Source organism: Eschrichtius robustus, chromosome 8, assembly GCF_028021215.1.
Source record: "Eschrichtius robustus isolate mEscRob2 chromosome 8, mEscRob2.pri, whole genome shotgun sequence".
NCBI lineage: Eukaryota > Metazoa > Chordata > Mammalia > Artiodactyla > Eschrichtiidae > Eschrichtius > Eschrichtius robustus.
The window spans coordinates 124321952-124340988 of record NC_090831.1 but is presented as its reverse complement, the minus strand read 5'-3'; the positions used below and the strand labels follow the sequence as shown (position 1 = coordinate 124340988).

Sequence of the window (19037 nt, the reverse complement as noted above, 5' to 3'; positions counted from 1 at the left end):
CTCCGTGTCCTTCCACAAAGCATTACAGGCGAGGGTCCACGGGCTCTCGGCAGTGAGTGGAACGTAGTTCGCCAACTGACCATGATCACGTCGCGCTGTGATCGCCTGGCCTCCTGTCCGTCCTCCTGATGAGACCGCCGCAGGTCTCAAGGCGGCAGGGATGTCCTCATCCCCCCCACCCCGGCAGACAGGGCGGCACACAGCAGGTGCTTAATGAACACACACCTTGAAGGAGTGAATAACATGGTTTATTGCACAGATGTCACCAGCTTCTGAGGCTAAGTACCTTACCACCGATTATTCTAATTAAACTAAAAGAAGCTCTCGAAATTAAGCACAGCTAGGTTTACGATCCGCGTGGAATAGCTGCAGGAGCCAAGGTTGAGGTTAAGGCTACACAGCAAGTGTGCAGCTGACCACAGGGCCTTCCAGCTCAGGGCTCGCCATGGATCTCACTACTTCCCTAAAGAGGGGATTGGGGGGGGGGCAGGATTTGGAGAGGCCACCCTGCAGAGGTAAGGAGAGACCTAGAATCTGGTGTCAGGAGACGTCTGGGTGGCTGGAGGCTGCGGCTGGTGCTGGTAGAGCACGAGCTGGCCTTGGCCGGGAGGGGCCAGGCAGGCCAGTGTGGACTTGGCCGGGGAGTTGAGGCCTGCCCTTGGCTGCCCTCACTAGGGAGGCGTTTAGTGGCAAAGCAACCCGGAGCTAGCCCGTGCTCTGCTTCCCGGGCCGAGCCTGCCCTTGGGTGCGACTCTCATCAGTAAGAAAGCAGGGTATCAAACCAGGGTGGCTTTGGCCCTGGGATATTTAGGGATATTTCCCTAAAGTAGCACCTGGTCCTAAACTACACCCAGAAGAGGCTGTGGGGACTCTCACCCCGGCTCCTGCACTCACACCTGAGCCGCTGCAGCCTCCTCCAGGCTGGCCTCCAGCCACAGCTGCCCCTGCACCTCCTGCCAACCCCTGAAACATGGCATCGTCCTTCTATGCCACGGGATAAATCCAAAAGGTCTGGCTGGCCTTGAAAGTCCAGCACGGGCGGCCCCTCTTCCTCAAGCCAGGGCGCAGGACTCATGATGGAGTCCTCAGCCCAGACGTGGCTGTGAAGGGGGAAGGTTTCCTGGTGGGACGTGACACGAGCAGAACCAAGGCAGGAGGGGTGCCCGGTTCTAGGAGCTGACCAGGGCTGGGGGCAAACCCTGGCTGCTCTTAGGTCCCCAGAAGCGGACAAAGGTCCAGCCCCACCCCATTCACAGCTTTGGAGTCACAGGCTTGTGCCACCCGGGCAGCCGGCCTATCCTCTTTCAAAGTGAGGCTCTGGTCCCACCTGCTCCAGGGAGCCTCTCTGACCACGCCGGGAGGCTGGTCTGGCAGTGACTGCTGCCTGTCGGACTGATTTTGTACTGTCAGCCCAAGGAGCTTAGCACCAGCTGCTCCTTAGTGGTGTGGTGACTGTTAGCACTGAATGTCCCCCGTGGCTGGAGTTTGGGGTGCATGTCCTCTTCTGTCCCTTTCAGAGGTAAGTGTCCTCACGTAGAGGGTGGCGGTCCACAATCTCACCAGGTGACAGGCTCGAGGCGCACGGGGCCGGGGCAGAACCTCTTGTGGATCAGACCACAGCTGCCCGCCCCCCCCTCTCCCTCCCCAAAAGCCAGGGGGCCTGTTAGGCACCCGTCCCGTTTAGACGGGGGGAGGGCAAAATCTAGAGAAAGGACTGTGTAAAGGAGCAAGGAGAAGGAAGGGAAGTTGTTCCCAAGATGTGGGCTGAGGGTTTGAAGGGTTGGCTCAGCGGGTGGGCGCCTTCTCGCAGGGCCCCGAGAGGCCTGTCGGGAGTCAGTGGAGGAGGCTGAGGTCCCGGTGTGGGTGTGGGACGAACCCTGGGGTGAGTCCCTGCTCCCACCCCCGATGCTGACTTGTGAAAATTCCCTGCAGCTGCGGCCTGCACACCTTTAGCCTGTCGGGTACAGGGGGAGACTCGGCAGGGTTGGGAGAGGGGTCGGGGAGGGCTTGGCAGAGGAAGGGAACAGAGCAGGGGCCCGCTGTGCAGCCCAAGGACTCTCAGCTCTGGCAGGAGGGGCGCAGCAGCAGGAGAAGCGCGCCCAACCTCCTCCCAGCCCGGCGCCTGGCCCGGCTTTCGCTGCGAGCAGGGGGAGCAACGGCCCCCACCCCAGCGTGCTGGCCCTCCTGGGGGCTCGGTCCCCGGGATTCCCCCCGAGCTGGGCCCTGGCCCTGGGCATGGATGCTCGGCGGTGACCAGACCTCTCAGGACTTGGGGTGCTGCTTCCCGGGGCCCCTGGGCGTCTCCGGAGGCGGGGCATCTAGGGCCTGTCTCCGGATGAGCTCCGAATAGAGCCTGCCCTTCTTTAGGAGCTCCTCATGGGTCCCCACCTGGAGAGAGGAAGGAGGGCAGACGGTCACCCCAACCCAGCTCGGAGTTCAGAGCCCTCGGAGGGCCAGCTTCTCATGAGCCGTTGGGCACGGCTTCGCCTAAGCCACTGTCAGTCCTGAGAAGAGTGTGAAACCAAAGCACAGCTGATTGCGGATCGCCACTGGCGCATCTGCATTTGTCAGCTTAGCTGGATTGTGGAAGAGCATCTGGGTGCCCCTGTCCTTCTTACGGGGCCCAGTGCGAGTGGCCAGGGGGCGGTGAGCCGGGCCCCATACAGCCCCCGAGCCCTGCTGCAGGCCCAGCCTCTGGGGTGCTGCTACTGCCTGGGCCCTGATCAGGGTCCCTGGTGCGGCCTCTTCTGTGCCTCAGCCCCTGGGCCCCTCCCTCGGCAGCAAACGCCTCTCCGAGAACTTTCCCCTTTGACCCTGGGAGCCACGCTGCAGCTCTACTCACCGCCCCGCCCCAGGGGACAGAGGAAGAAGCTGGGGCCCCGAGAGGCCAGGGCTTATCTAAGGGCAGAACTCCTGAATCCACACGGGTGCTGCTTTCAGACTGTGAGCCCCAGGCCCAGGGCCAGGCCAGACCCTCACACAGCCTGGCTGAGCCACCCGTTCCGCTGTGTCCGTGGCTGAAGCCGCGCCAGCCCACCGCCCTGCTCCCGGGGCCCCAGCTGACCTCGCAGACCCGGCCGTGGGCCAGGACGACGATCTGGTGGGCCCCACGCACGGTGCTGAGCCGGTGGGCGATGACCAGCACGGTGCGGCCGGCGCTGGCGCGGTCCAGGGCCTCCTGCACAAGCCTCTCAGACTCCGAGTCCAGTGCGCTGGTCGCCTCATCCAGGATCAGCACTGAGGGCTGCTTGACGAGGGCTCGGGCGATGGCCAGGCGCTGCTTCTGGCCACCAGACAGGGTTGCACCCCGCTCGCCTGGGGAGGAAGGGGATAGGGCGGGGGCCTGAAGTGGCGCTCAGCTCTGCACTTGGGGGCGGCCCTGCAGACGGTCACCGGGGCCGCCTGGCGCTTCCCATCTGGCCCCTCAGGGCCCTGCCCTGGCCCCGTGCGCATTCGTCCTGCCTCTCTGAGGGCAGGGGTGACGCCTGGCAGCAACCCGATCCCGTATCCCCGTGCAAACGTGCACACGCGCTCACACGATGACAGGGGTCGCGCACGCAACGGGGCTCAGTGATGCCCAGAGGTGTCGCTGGGCTCCACCCACGCACCAGGGCAGGGGCTCGGAGCCATGACGGGCCTGGGTCCCACCCCCCACCCTGGCCCGGCAGCGCTAGCCGCCTTCTCCTGGCCTCCGGGGTCTCTGCTGCTGTGGGGACATCCAGGATCCAGATGTGACTCCTGCGGTGGGGTAGGGGGTGGCAGAACAGTGGGATTCAAAACCCACCCGGGCATTCTGGGAAGACCATATCTGGGGTCCAAAATGCCCACAGAGAACAGCAGAGGTGGCAGTGTGGTTGCCAAAAAGAGCCTCAGGTGACTCTGCAGTCACAGAGCGGGAGGGCAGGCTGCAGCCCTGGACAAGCCCGCGAGTACACTGGGTCGGGGGTACAAGGAGCGTGCCCGAGAGGAGTGGGCCCGGCTCCCAGTCAGGGCGGGGTCCACAGGAATCCGAGCAGTGAGTAACACGGGACACGAAGGACGGCTACCCACAGAGGGGGCACCACTCGGAAGGCTAAGCTCAGCCAGACTCAGGACTAGGTTTCGAGAAGAGTTGAGAACCTTGGATATGCCTGTGCCGTGAGATATGCTGGAACATTCTGCAACAGAGCCAAGAGACTCTGGACGATAAACATGAGCCCAAAGGCTGAAAAAAAAGACCTCTGAGATGAACACACAAAGTGCAAGCCGCACTATGAAGACTCCAGCGTGATGCTACAGTATTGCAATGTTCCAGAACCACCAGAGCCCTCTTCTGGGTAAGTAGGAAGACAGACTTGCTCAACCAAATCCATCCCTATGGATAACCAGGGGGAGCACCTTTCGTTGAAGGATAAAAGGATACAGAAGGATAAACAATTACAAGGAGGTACCACCCCCTTGCTTCTGGTCAGGTCTTGGGAGCTGACGTGGTGAGCTCTGAAGAGTCCCCACGTCACGGATCACTTGTGCCCCTGCCCTCCATCACGCTCCCGTCCCTGCAGCCTGCTTGTGCCTGAACTGCATGGGCCCCGTCTCCCCTGTCCCCACAGAGTCGTCTCTGACCCACTCGGCCATGGTTGTTGTCTGGTCTTCCCCGATGCCGTGACTGTGTTCCTGCCCCCCGGATCCCAGCCTTGCACGTGGGCCCCGCGGACCCCAGCAGGATGCTTTCTCTGAACTCACCCACGACGGTGTTGTAGCCCTCGGGGAAGCTGGTGATGAACTCATGTGCGTTGGCTTCCCGGGCAGCTGCGTAAACCTCTTCGTCAGAGGCGTCCAGCTTCCCGAAACGGATGTTCTCCATGATCGTTGTTCCGAACAGGACTGGCTCCTGGGGGTGGGAGGTGGAGGGTCCATCGGAAACATTGATTTTGCCCTGAACCCCTGAGGGGCGCATCAGGAGAGGCTGTTTCGGCCAGAACAGGACCACTTGGAGGGCAGGTAGGGGCAGTTCAAAGTTACAGGTCAAACACAGACAGAGAGGTCCATCAAAGGGGGGAGAAGCCGAGCTCCTGCATGGCACGGAGCCCCTCGGGAAGGGGAGCGGGAAGGCGGCTGGGAGAGCAAGGCCAGCTGGCCCGGCAGGGTCCCCCCTCTCTGGGGAGATGGGCAGGGAAGGGTTTTACAATTTGGCTTTCTCCTGCCAAAAGGGCGCCCTCTATCCACACTTGGGGGGGTGGGGGGAGGTGGACCCTCGCTGGGAAAGCAGTGGGGCTGAGAGCTTCAGAGCGGGGCTGCGGGGCCTTGCTTAGTGGGTGGGTGAGCCACCAGCAGTGCCCGGCAACACCGTGTGGTGTCCAGACCTTTTGGACACCACAGAACCCAGGGATCCTAAAACGGCAACCCCATTTCCACCTGCTTAGACCTTTTACGTTGAGGAACAGAGCTCCAAGGGCAGAGCTGCAGTCGCTGGGACCCCAGTGAATGCTGGGGACCAGTGAAAGAGAGCCAGCTCGCCCCCCAGTGCCCCCAGGAGGGCAGCAGGTGACGGGGCTGGGAAGGGGAAGGGGCCCAGGCCGCAGGGACTGAGAGAAGCAGGCACCTGGCTGATGAAGCCGATGACCTGACCCCGGAGCCAGGAGGGGTCGAGGGTGCGCAGGTCCTGCCCATCCAGCGTCACCGTGCCCGCCGTGGGGTCGTAGAAGCGCTCAAGCAGGGAAGCCACGGTGGTCTTTCCTGGAGGTTCGGGAGGGGGCATGGGTTTCTGGAGTGTGTTCCGGGAGAGGGACGCCCCCGGTGGCAGTGGAGGGGCCCCTCCTTCCACACTGAGTGGCTCCCACAGGGAGAAGTCACAGGTGGGAGGGTGGCGGGCTCCTCTTACCTCCCCCAGACTGGCCCACCAGGGCCACGATCTTGCCCGGGGGCAGCGTGAGGGTGAAGTCTCTGAGCACGTGGAAGCCAGGGCGGCAGGGGTAGCTGGGAGGAGCCAAGAGACCCTCAGTCAGACCGGGTTCCCGGCCCCTTGTTGCCCGGGTCCCTCCCAAAGTCTCCCTGCACCCCCGAGGGGGGCTTACTTAGAGGGAGACATTGACCCACAGGTCCCCAGACAGGCTCCCTCTCCCGCCCTCAACCCGGAGAGAACTACCCCTGCGCCCACCACTGATGCTGACCTGAAGCAGACGTTGTGAAAGGTGATGGAGCCGCGCAGGTGCTCCCTGGGGATGCAGTGGCCCCCGGACAGCGGGATGCACGGGCTCAGGGTCATGTACTCGAAGACCCGGGTGCCTGCACTGAGCCCCCGCACCACCTGGGGAGGGGGGTTAAAGTCTGCGTGAGGGAGGCATGGGGTCCCAGGGAATGGGCAGCATCTTCTGGACTCCCACTTGGCGGCGGGGGAGGGGCTTGTGGTATCCCCTCCGCCCGACACCCAATTCCCACGGCACACAGGTGACGTCAGTGGCTGACGGGACTCCAGCCCAGGTGCTGTGTCCACATCCTTGGACCCACCCAACTCTGCCACTCACCTGACCAAACAGGACAGAGAGGCTGGCCATGGACCTGCGAGTAAAAGAGGAGCGTTGAAAGAGGGGGACGAGGAGAGCCTGAGAGAAGGCGGGCCGGCGCCAGAGGGGCAGGTCTGGGTCTCAGCCACGTGGGGGACGTGTTGGGTGAGGCGAGGAAACAGGCGGCTGGAAGCCAAATGCAGAGGTAATTCCCGAAACCTGGGGCCTTAGGAGCCCTGGGATCCGGCACCCCTCGGGAGGTCACCTGGCAAGTAACTTCCCCTTTCAGAGCCACGTTCCCTCCTGCCCCGGATGCGGCTGACAGTCATCAGCTACCTGATGGCCGGGCTCCAGGGAGGAAACAGGGAAGGCAGGCGCAGGGCGCAGGGCGCAGTGGGGCTGGACTCCACGCTGCCCGCAGCCTGCAGGGAGGGGCTGTGAGGCCCACCAAGGGGGTCAGGCCTAGCGCTGTCCACTCCCGGGGGAAGCAAGGGCTAATGAAGGTGGAAAAAACCATGTTACTCTTTCTAGAGAAAGAAGGAAACAGAAGACATTGGACCACAGGGGGAACTCTGGGGGGACCCCAGACAAAATTCCCTCAAGACATGTCATCACGGGCTCCGCCCTGTGTGAGTGGGGAGGGGGGGGCAAGTGTCTATCTGTCCAGATGGTGGGTCGCCTCCTCGTCGCCGTGCGGGGCTGCCGGCTGCTGGGAGGAAGGTGAGTCACTGCTCCTGAGTCACCAGCCCCCGGCTTAGTCACGGGCCAGGCCAGCCCGTGACTGTGCGTCTCCGATTGTGCGTGCGGGTTCTTCTCGAAGAGAAGAAGAGGCAAGACTGACTCCCCAGGATCTCACTTCTCCCAGCACCGGGGGTGGGGGAGGGGGGAGGAGCCCGCAAGGAACCGGCCCAGAGAACCTCCCGAGAAGGAAGAGGCAGGACAGCAAGTTAGTCTGCGCCTGAGGCCTGTGGCTGGGGAAGCCGCCCCACCTAGCACCTAGCAGCCTGCGAGACAGGCATTCTGAAGTCTGTGACACAGCTCTGCCAACTGGCTAGGCAGTGCAGCGGGGAGGAAAGGAAAGGGTCTGGACGCAGGCCATAAAGGGGAGGGGGCCCAGGGCAAGGCGCGTCTGAGGGAGCGGGGCCAGGCCTGGGACGGATGGCTGCCCTCCGCCGGGGGAGGCTTTCTGCCCCTGCTCCGTGGAGCACGGTGGGGTGACCGTGAAGGGAGCCAGTGGTGTTCGTCCAGGTCAGCACTGGGGGAGGGGCAGCAGGGGGCGGCCCAAGTTCCACCTCAGTACAGCCAGACCCTCTTAGTGCCAAGGCCACCAGGGATCAGTTCCTGGGCCTCCGGGAAGGAGGGGTGAGGCTGCCCAGGACCAGAGAGGGTCTGAATGGGCCCAGATTAGGAAGCACTGAGCAGACACGGGTGGCATCTGGTCTCTGGGGAATGCTGGGTCTGGGGCTGAGAAAGGGAGTCTTTTCTACCTGCCTGCCTCCGGCTTAGCGCCATTCTGCCCAGGACAATAATAAGAAGGCCGATGGTGAGGGATTCTGGAAGGAACGGCTGACACTGACACAGGTGGTAAGACACGGGGCAGAGCCATGACACGACGACCATCGGCATTGGGAATGACGAGGAAGGGACCCAGAGGGGCGTCTGAGCTGACGTTCTATCTTCTGGACGTAGTTGGCTGGTAACACAGGTCTTCACGCTTCAATTATTTATTCTATCATGTTTACTGTCATCGTTTATCTAACGTGTATTTATGTTTTATGTGTTTTGGTATATGGGGGGGAAACAGTGAGGAGAAACAGCGGAAGAAGCTGCTAGGAACTTAGCTTGGAAGGGACAGGAGAGGGGAGGAGGCCTGCCCTGGGCACTCGTGTGGCAGAGCCAGCGGGGAGCTCTGGTGCCTGCGGGCAGACGGGGCCGGTGGAGCCGTGGACACGGTGAGCCAGCAGGGTGGGACCTGCAGGGGAAGGTCAGGCAGAGGGTGGGAGGCCAGCTCTTAAAAAGCGTGTCAAAGGTGGCCTATCCATACATGGAGTCCTATTCAGCCTCAAAAAGGAAGGCAGTTCTGACACCTGCTCCAACGTGGCTCAACCTGGGCGAGGTCACGCTCAGTGAAATACGCCCGTCACAAGGGGACAGATACCGTATGATCCCACCTAGATGAGGACCTAGAGCAGACAGAGTCAGAGACAGAAAGCAGAATGGGGGTTGCCTGGGGCCGCGGGAGGGGGGGAGGGGGGTTCTATAGGTGCAGCATTAAAGTTTTGCAAAATGAAGACATTCTGAAGATGGATAGTGGTGATGACTGCACAATGATGCGAGTGTATATAACGCTACTAAACTGTGTACTTAGGGACTTCCCTGGTGGTCCAGTGGTTAAGATTCTGTGCTTCCACTGTAGGGGATGCAGGTTCGATCCCTGGTCAGGGAACTAAGATCCTGCACGCCGTGTGGCATGGCCAAAAAAAAAAAAAAAAAAACCACCAAAAACTGTGTACTTAAACACAGTTAAGAAGGTAAATTCTGTTATGTGTATTTTACAAAAAATTTTTTACAAAGCCTTGGGGGATTTCCCTGGTGGCACAGTGGTTAAGAATCCGCCTGCCAATGCAGGGGACACGGGTTCGAGCCCTGGTCCGGGAAGATCCCACATGCCACGGAGCAACTAAGTCTGTGCGCCACAACTACTGAGCCTGCGCTCTAGAGCCTGTGAGCCACAACTACTGAGCCTGCGTGCCGCAACTACTGAAGCCCACGCGCCTAGAGCCCGTGCTCCACAACAAGAGAAGCCACAGCAATGAGAAGCCTGTGAACCGCAACTAAGAGTAGCTCCCACTCAGCAATGAAAACCCAACGCAGCCACAAAAAAAAAAAAAGGCTTGGGACTTCCCTGCCGGTCCAGTGGTTAAGACTCCGCGCTTCCACTGCAGGGGGCACGGGTTTGATCCCTGGTCGGGGGACTAAGATCTCACATGTCATGCGGTGTGGCCGAAAAAAAGAAAAGAAAAAAGAAAAAAAAAAGGCTCATCGAAGAACTGTCTGGAAGGTGAAGATGGCAACTGCGTTTCTAAGTGTACGGTCAGCGAGTTAGGATGCAGGGGCTGCTGGGAGCCCCGAGCGGGCTCTGGACGAAGGCACGGGCTCCCCATCCCCAGCCCTGAGCTTCGCCGGGGGACCCGGTAGCTGTCCCCGCAGCAGACAGGCACCCCCAGCCCCTGGCCCAGCTGGGCCCCTTAGGAAAGGGAACGGCCCCACACTCACCTCTGCACTGTCTGCGAGGCCACCAGGAAGGACATGAGGTCTCCCCCCGTCAGCTGCTGTCCGGCCACGAGGGAGCCCCCAATAAACAGGGTGCCCAAGACCATGCCTGAGTGGGGCAAGGACAGGGGTTCAAGGAGGAAGCAGCGGAGGGCAGAGGACAGAGCCTGGCCCACGTGTTGGTCCCCTCTGGCAGTCCCTGCGGTGCTCCCAGCTGACTGGAATTTAGGTAAGTCACTTGACTGGTCTCTGCCTCTGTCTTGTCATCTGGCAACGAGTGGGTTGGGGGCACCTCCACGGCTCCCTCGGGGGCGGCCCAGCAGCGCGCTGTACACGGCTCGGCTGTGACACTGGGCCTCCCTGCCCACTGCCTGCCGGCGACAGCAGCCTCCGTAGACCAGCTGAATGGCCCTCGAGAGACATGTGAAGGACCTCGGGCAGGTGGAGAGCTGCCCGTCGCCCGCCCTGCTGGGACCCGTCCTTCGCTCCTCCGAGCTCAGCCCAAGCCACAGCCCAGGTCCCCCGGCGGGTCCTCGCTCACTCACAGTTGAAGGCGATACTGGAGAGCCCCTGGAACAAGGCGATGCCTCTGCCCAGCTCCTCCGCCTTACAGCGGGACCCCCCCAGCTCCGCTCCATAGAGTCTGCGACAGAAGCCGAGCCCAGCCCTCAGGAAGCAGGCAGGCTGGGACGCGGGGCGGGGGGAGGTGCATCTGGGGAGGCCGCCCCCTGCCACCGCTCTGGGCTCCACCCCTGCCCGGCACTCACTCCTCTTCCCGCTGCTCCATGGCGAAGGCTCGCACGGTCCGGACGTTGCCCAGGGCCTCATCTGCCACAGCCGTTGCCCTGGCGACCTGCGAGGAGTCCAGCAGTCAGGGAGCCAGGATGGAGACAGGGAGGGGTGACAGAGGAGTACAGGGCAGAGAGGAGGAGGACGGGCGGGAATTCTGGTACCTGCTCCTGACACTGGCGAGACAATTTTCTGAGAGCTGAGCCCATCAGGGTGCCGGCGCCCATCAGGGCAGGCGTGGCCACCATCAGCAGCAGGGTGAGGCGCGTGGAGAGCATGGACAGGGTCACCAGGCAGCCGGCCACCTGCGTGCAGCCTCGCAGCCCCTGGGGAGTGGAGAGGAAGGCTGTCTGGCATCAGCAACGTGATGTGGGGGGCTTAGCAAGAGTCAGCTGGCTACAGCTAGCTCTCCACTCACAAGGCCAAGGCCATAGGTCCGACCCCCGGGAGGCCAACCGACAGTCCACTGGTCACAGAGCGTAACCCCTTCCTGATGAGCTGGCATGAAGGGGCGGGGTGAGAATGCCTGCGGACCAAGGCGTCCTCCCCCTGGACAAACCCCACTTTCATTCTCTTCTGCTCTAGAAACTGAACAGAAAGAGAATCGCCTGGGGAATTCCCTGGCCGTCCAGCGGTTAGGACTTGGTGCTTTCACTGTGGGGCTCGGGTTCAACCCCTGGTCGGGGAACTAAGATCCCACAAGCTATGAGGCGCGGCCAAAAAATAAAAAAAGACAGAATTGCCTGGTGATGCTGCCCAGGGACGGCTAGGGGTCAGTGACAACGTGGGGGGAAGAGGAGAGGACATCAGGAATAGAGCAGAAAGCCATAGCTCCCTCTCCTGTCAGCGTGCCAGGCATTCCGGGGGCAAGGTGGTGATTCTGCTCTGGGCAAGCTGGGTCAGGAAAGGCTCTTGTCTGAGCCTTCCTTCTTGGGAAGGTTTTCCGGGGAGGTAGGATTTCAGAACAGGAGAGAAACAGCCTGTCCTGACCTTGGACGCTGCCGTGGCTCCTCCCTGCTGTGAACTTCCCTCTTCCCTCACCCACACCCTCACCAGACAGCAGGCTTCTCGCTTCGGGGTGAGCCTGGGCGCAGGGCCCAAGGGTGGGGCGGGGCGGGGGCTGGGCAGGACCGGCCTGCTGCATCCGCACTAGGGAGCGTGCGCGTGTGAGGGAGCGTGGGGGGACCTGGGCGCTGACCTGGGAGATGACGAGTTTGAAGGATGATTTAAACTCCTGCACGTCAGTCGTCAATCGGCTTACCAGCTGCCCTGTCTTTTTAGCATCGAAGAAAGCAATGTCTTGTCTGGCGGTGGGACACGGGGGCAGCGGGTGGGGGAGAAGAGGGAGACACGACCTCAGGATGAGGCCCCGCCCCTAGACATTCACCCAGAGCCCCCGAGGGCCCCTTGGTCCCCGCCACCACTGCACCCCATGGCCTGAGGCTGGAAGTACCGGAGCAGGTTGCTGAAGAGGGCCCTCCGCATGTCCGCGGCCACGCGCTCGCCGACGCGGGACAGCAGCACCAGGTACCCGAAGGTCAGCAGGCCCTGGAAGAGAGGCCAGGCTCTCAGGGGCGCCCGCGTGGCTCCTCTGGCGGCCCCCGGGCCCTCCCTTCTGCTGTACCTGGAGGCCGTAGAGGATGAGCAGGTGGGTGCCGAGGTTCCGGGACTCCGTCAGGAAGCTGCCCACGTGGTCCCTCGTGTACTTGGCCACGATCTCCACCAGCTGACCCAGCAGCAGCGGGATCTGCACGTTCACCAGTGCTGCGCCCAGTGCCAGCTTCGGGGGTGGGAGACAGATGTTTACAGGGGGACCATGCTCTTCCCTACCCCTGGCCCTTCCTCTCCCACTACTGCCCATGCTCTGGGGGCTCCTGTGTCTCTCGGAGAGTTAAAGCCCAGCTGCCAGCCCCCGGGGACCCCTGGACCCTGTTCACCCAGCTACCCTGTGCAGGTCCTCCTGGTGACCCCCAGCACCGCTGCTTCCCGAGGTCTCCTCTGAGATTCGGCCAGGCAGGAAAGCTGTCCCTAGGCGGCTCTGGCTGGGGCTTCCGTGAACCCCTGGCTGGATTCTTCCCTGTCCCTGGCGTGGGGTGGGGCGGGAGAAGACCTCACCACAACGGCTGCCCCCAGGACCAGCAGATGGGGGCGTAGAAACTGCCAGAAGAGCTTCCAGTTGAAGCGGGGCTCCACGACACCGGGTCCGGAGCGGGCCGGAGGGGCCGCTTCTGCCTCACAGAGGGCCACAAGGCCGCGGCGGGGGCACTTACTCAGGACCACGGGGCCCAGCAGGACTCCCCCAACCCAGTGCCAGGCAGAGGGGCTGCGGCCGGGAGCTGGGGGGGCCCGAGGGAGGCGGGCCCGGAGCTGGGCCCGCAGCCGGGCCACGGCCCTGAGGAGGCAGGAGCTGGGGTGGCCATCGCGGGACCTGCAGGGAGAGAACGGCACTGAGGGCTCGAGGGCCCAGCTGGCCCTCAGCTGAACAACAAAGCGGCCGAGCTCTCGGCTCCGCCCTCTGGAGAGCAGCAGCCCCTCTCCCGACGGCCCACCCTGCCCTTCTCAGGGCGGCTCTTAAGCAACCTCAGTTTCTGAGATGAACACGCCCGGTGGAGAGCAATCGAGTGGTAAAGGTGTTCTCCCTGGCTCGTCTCTCAGACGGCGGGCCCTAGCCAGTGACCATCTCCAGCCCCTGCTCTCTCAGAATCACAGGACCTCAGAGCTGGACGGCGCTCCTCTTACAGTGGAGAACACGGAAGTTCCCAGTGAATGCAGCTCAGAGCGGACAGTGCCCCCCGGCTCGCCAAGTCATCAGTCTGCTCTGTTTGATCCTCACATCCCTGGGAGGGAGATGCCAGTATTCTCACTTGATAGATGAAAAAATCCTGCAGGGCTGAGAGCTGAAATCATTTGTCCCCAAGCAGCAGAACTCGGACAAGAGAGGAACCCTGCTGTCTGACTCCAGAGTCCAGGCTCATCCTCTGCTGCCATGTGTGATGAGCCCAAGGTTATGTGTGGCAGGGCCAGGACTGGACCCAAGTCTCTGACCACTGGTCGGAAGCTTATTATATATCCCATCGCCCTGTCTCCTTCCTGGCCTTGAGTGCTTATGTGACAACGCAAGGAAGGAAAGGGTGACAGACTCCCTCTCTGTCAGCTGAAGGAAGAAAAAGAAATAAAATCCAAATAACGTATCTTGTCATCTTGGATAGGCGAAGATCACCCCTTTCCTGCAGTTTCGGTACCTGTAGATGGCAACGTAGGGCCGCCAGCCTACTGTGCACCAGTGCTCTGCTCTGAGGAACAGAAAGAGGAGGCGAACAGTACAGACCAAGTAACTACCCTGTGGTAGTTAAGCTTTAGTGTGTGTGTGGATACAAACAACTAACGACAAAGCTTGCTGAGGCTGGAGGGTGGGGGTGGGGTGGGGGGAGTCATTACCGTCCTTTTAAAACACCTGGGCTTGAGAGGGCAACGAGGACCATAATCATAATTGCATTTTTTTTAATTAAAAAAAAATTTTTTTTAAACTTATTTATTTAATTTATTTTTGGCTGTGTTGGGTCTTCACTGCTGCGAGCGGGGGCTACTCTTCCTTGCAGTGAGCGGGCTTCTCATTGCAGTGGCTTCTCTTGTTGCAGAACACGGGCTCTAGGTGCGCGGGCTTCAGTAGTTGTGGCACGCGGGCTCAGCAGTTGTGGCTCACGGGCTTAGCTGCTCCGCAGCATGTGGGATCTTCCCGGACCAGGGATTGAACCTGTGTCCCCTGCATTGGCAGGCAGATTCTTAACCACTGCGCCACCAGGGAAGTCCCCATAATTGCATTTTAAAGATCATAGCAGAGCGGAGTGAGCTGGAGAAGGACAGGAGTGGCTATAGGGAGGGCTGTTAGAAGCATAAGTTATCTGGCCAAGAGTACATGGTAGGACGATCAAAGATCCAAATGAGATTATTGATGAGGAGAGGCTTTTAAAAAACAAACAGATGAAAAGTTTCTTCTTTACTATGATGGCCTTTCATATTTCCAGACCCTCCTAACTGCACACTCCATCTCATCCTTCCCTTGTTTCAGGGAGGCCTTGGCTTCTTGCCACCTCTATATTACACCTCCCCCGACCCCATCCACCTGCCTGTCTTCCACTGTGTACTTTGTATCTATCCAAAATATAAACGGAGAAGCTCAATGTCTTTCTGCCCTGTGTAAATGCCCCTCTTCCCCATTAGACCATATATTCCTTGATGGCGGGAAGCCCTATCTTATTCACCACTGTATCCCCAGCACTTAGCAGAGCTCTTAGCAGAGCTCTTAGCAGAACATATCAGTGTTCAGCGAATGGTTATGTTTGTTGAGCACATGCTCTCATTAGAAATGCAGAACAATCTGCCCTGACTCGCTGCTGCAGCGTTTGCGAGGTTTTAGACTTACTGTGGATAACAGTAACAAATATGTTTTACGTTGCGATCCAGCACAACGTCACAGAAAACTGAAATGCTTCACGAAACAATACTTCCTCTCATTTTTTTTTGGCTGTCCTGTGCGGCTTGCGGGTTCTTAGTTTCCCCACCAAGGATTAAACCCGGGCCCCGGCAGCGAAAGCGCCAAGTCCTAACCACTGGACCACCAGGGAATTCCCTCCCTAATTTTTAAAATTAATTGATTCATTTATTTTTGGCTGCATTGGGTCTTCGTTGCTGTGTGTGGGCTTTCTCTAGCTGAGGCGAGCGGGGGGTTACTCTTCCTTGTGCTGCGCAGGCTTCTCATTGAGGTGGCTTCTCTTGTTGCGGAGCATGGGCTCTAGGCGTGCGGGCTTTAGGAGTTGTGGCACGTGGGCTCAGTAGTTGTAGCTCATGGGCTCTAGAGTGCAGGCTCAGTAGTTGTGGTGCAGGGGCTTAGTTGCTCCGCGGCATGTGGGATCTTTCCGGACCAGGGATCGAACCCATATCCCCTGCATTGGCAGGCGGATTCTTAACCACTGCGCCACCAGAGAAGTCCCCCTACTTTGTTTTTAACATGTATTCCATTATATTCACTTTTAAATGATTCAGACTGACTAAATTCACTTTATGATCTATTGTGTTGTGACCTGACGTTTTAAAAACACTACACTATGAACACACAAATACTAAAACATTGTTTGATGTCTTTACTGGAGTTTCGCTCTAGTTAAAAAACATCGACACCCTTACTCTTTTCCTAAGGACTGTTTTCAAGCCTTTTAATAATTTACCATGGCCACTTTCCAACTTTTCTCATCTTCTCCAAACTAAGGTCTAAGCAGTGCTTGGTCACTGCCAAGAACTGGCGGATTACTTCCCAGCACCGGTACTTCTAACTGCAGCTCCGCCCATCTCGCCCTCCATCAGTCAGATGGGTTTTCCAAAGGACACAAGTCCACATCCACCCGCCCCTGCGAATCTGCTGCCTGCCTGGCTCTCGGGTTCTTCACTCCAGGATTAGAAAGGAATCAGTCGCTTCTCATAAAGCATTTACAGCGGGGAGGCAGTTTCAGGGTACATGTTCGTTTCCCACCTGTGTCTTTCTCTCGAGACCAACGTGTGTAGACCATACAAGAACACATACATACGCGTTACCAAATTGACTATATCTGCTGAAAGTATCCCGATTTAGGAACCATTTTTGTTCAGTTCACACTGAATCTTTGGAACAACAGCAATACTAAATGTCTCTGGACACTAATAATTTTCGCCCACATCGCCAGACCAATTCCAAGAACGAGCACTGGGGCCGGAAACAGGGGCCCGACACCTGTGCAGCACGGCGCCCGCTGGTGGGGAGGAGACGTAGCGTGGTCACCGGCCAGAGCGCCCCCTCCGTCCAGCCCACGCGCAGATACAGACGCGCCGAGCCTCCTGCTGGCACCTGGGTCTCCCTGTAAATAATTGAGGCCAATCCCCGGGGGAGTGACATTCAACCCCGGGCCGGGCCGGCCTACAACTCCCAGCAGGCCTTGCGCGAGCCCGGGACTCCATCTCCCGGCGGTCCCCACGCCCTGCCGGCGGGTCAATGGCCCGCGCTCCCAGTAGGTTTGTCCCTTTTTACCTGACGGCCGAGAATGTCTGGAAGCGGAGGGGTAGTAGCGGCTTGCCTGGGACGGGGCTACCCCGAATCCCGACCCGAAATAAGTGCACCAACATGGTGGGGGGGAGAACAGGAGCATCCGGCAACAGCAGCTTCACCCTTACTCCACTGTGGGCTCCATGTTGGCTCCGGTCCCCATCCCGACAAACCCCTCGCGACTCGGCGATGATTGTTGGAAAGAAGCATCAATTTCATTGCAAGCTGTGATTGGAGAAAACCTTGTTAGCCCCCCTTCTGGAACTGTGATTGCAGAGTGACGCCTGTCTCCCGCCCCCAGTTCCGGGCGGGCCCTGCCCTGTGCCGGCCGGCCGAGTCGGCTATGGGGTGACGTTTTGAGGGTGTGCAGAGTGCGTCCCCCCGCCCCGGGGTATCCATAGTAACGCGTCAGCTGCTGACCTCCGGGTCATTCTCTTATGGGTGCTCCCGGCGGACTCTAGATGTTCCGGAGTCTCCAGGGAGTGTAGACCGCTGGTTCTGGGCGACTGAGGGACAAAAATCGTTTGGAGTTTTTGCAAAACATGTGCACGTGCTTTGCCACCCACCCCGCTCTCCTAGGCGAGTGAGAGCTCCGGGGACGGCAGCCACATATATTTGGGGGGAAAAAAAACCCTGGTGGTTCTGATAAGCTGCCCCTACTCAATGGTTTAGAACCGCTGGCGCGACCCTAGATCCATCTCTCCCACAGATGCCTTCCTACCGCAGTTAGGCTGACTGTGCCTGAAGCTGCCACCGCACAGCTCTTACACCTCTGTTTCGCTCTTAGTTATTTCTTCTGTGTGATTACTTGTTTGCATAGCTGCCTCCCCACTGGGCTGTGACTTCCTTTTGGGTAGTGGCTCTGTCTCATTTATCCGTCCCCTCCTTCCCCTCCAAATGCCTGGCAGGGAAAAGTGTCCTTAATAATAAATTGACGTGAATTGGGGCCGGTGGTAGGGAGGCTGTTCATCGATGAATCTGGAGTGAAACTGGGTAGGAAAACGTGTCAGGATTAGTCTGAGTTTGGGCTGGGTGAGGAGGCTGTATGGGAGGGTCCTAAAGTGAGTATGGTGGAATATCAGGGTGAGTGAGGTTGGGGAGAGACCAGAGGAAACCCCACATATCTGATTTTGACAGATGTCTCAGAGATATCATGGGAATTTCCTAGCCCCTCTGCAGTGTGGGATTCCATTTTGGGCACCAGGAGTCTTGTTTTCATAGCTCTGCCTCCTGCTCGGGAATAAAGCTATGCAAGTCCTGAGCTACTATGACAATTCCCCTCCCAGGAAGGAAGCACAGGTTCCTCCTCTAAGTTCCTCCAGTGGGCAGTCTGGGATGTACCCTGTTCCTCTGTCTCCATGTCTTGGACACTGGTCCCTACATCAGCACTTGGGCTTAAGCCCTGGAGGCCCTGACACCTGGGTGGCTGAGTCAGCACCTCAGGAATGGACTTCAGTAGGAAACCTGATGATTCAGGGCCTCAGGAATGGCATTGGACAAGCCACCATACCAGATGCCTGGGCCTCCGCCTCCTCCTTGAGGTGGCAACAAGGAACTCAACTCAGCTCATCCCTGGGGCATCCAAATTACCTGCCCTTCCAAATTCCAGACCTTCAGCTGCCCTCTGCTGGGTCAGCCCTGATGCTTCTCAGGGGGCCCGCAAAACTGGATCAGAACTTGGTAGAGAGGGTTTCAGAAGGATAAATAAGTAAACATAATAGAGCTTCTGAGGAACCCCACTTTCCTACTGTGAAAGCTCCAAGAACCACCTCACATCCAAAATAATTGCCTCGCCTCTCTTCACTTGCTCCTTCTCCTCAGTTTCCTCCACCCTGGCTGCAAAGTCAGACGGTCTCCCCTTTTCCATTCCTTAGCACTGTCATACAAGCAAAACATGTAGCCTTTTTCATTTTCTTTTTTTCTTTTTGTTTTTGGTCTTAAAGTGTTTCTCTGTTGATCACTCTGTGTGTGTGTATATAGGGAGGGGAGATAAGTTGTTTTGTTTTTTTCTGAGATAAGGTTTTAAGAAACTAAAGCTGTGTATCTTGGCCCCATAGCCCTATAGTCCTCACTAGGATTCTTTCTGTCTTTGTTCTTGGCTGCTGCTCTCTGGCCTCCCCGCTTTAAGTCCACGGGGGGTCTGAAGGTGGGACCGTGGGGATCTCCTTCCACCTGCTGCTTGTCTGCTCCTGCCTCTCAAGGTACTGCCCTGCCAGGCATGGAGGTGGGGCCCTAAGAGGTTTGGCCGCAGGTTGCCCTGGAAGGGGTGTGAGTGGTCGGACTGGTGACTGCGAGTTGGGACGCCTGAGGCCTCCCCCAACTGAGTCACCGGGCTGTTGTTGTCACCGTGCTGGTTGTTGAAATCCCCACTCAGCAACGCAGACCTCTTCGGAAATGGCAGCAGCTCCCATCCTTCCAAG

At 59.2% G+C, this 19037-nt stretch overlaps 1 protein-coding gene across 1 annotated transcript; it reads right to left on the bottom strand.

Moving 5' to 3' along the window:
• Positions 1-226: 226 nt before the first annotated feature.
• On the bottom strand, positions 227-16853 carry ABCB8 (ATP binding cassette subfamily B member 8). The gene is made up of 16 exons (XM_068549682.1): positions 16603-16853; positions 12660-12972; positions 12169-12324; positions 11998-12092; positions 11743-11848; positions 10709-10870; positions 10523-10608; positions 10301-10398; positions 9759-9864; positions 6504-6537; positions 6150-6286; positions 5861-5955; positions 5582-5715; positions 4723-4870; positions 3065-3315; positions 227-2388 (listed from the first exon to the last, which is right to left on the bottom strand). Exons 1-16 carry the CDS (start codon positions 16695-16697, stop codon positions 2263-2265), a joined length of 2142 nt encoding a protein of 713 aa, XP_068405783.1. The 5' UTR covers positions 16698-16853; the 3' UTR covers positions 227-2262.
• Between the last annotated feature and the right edge of the window lie 2184 nt (positions 16854-19037).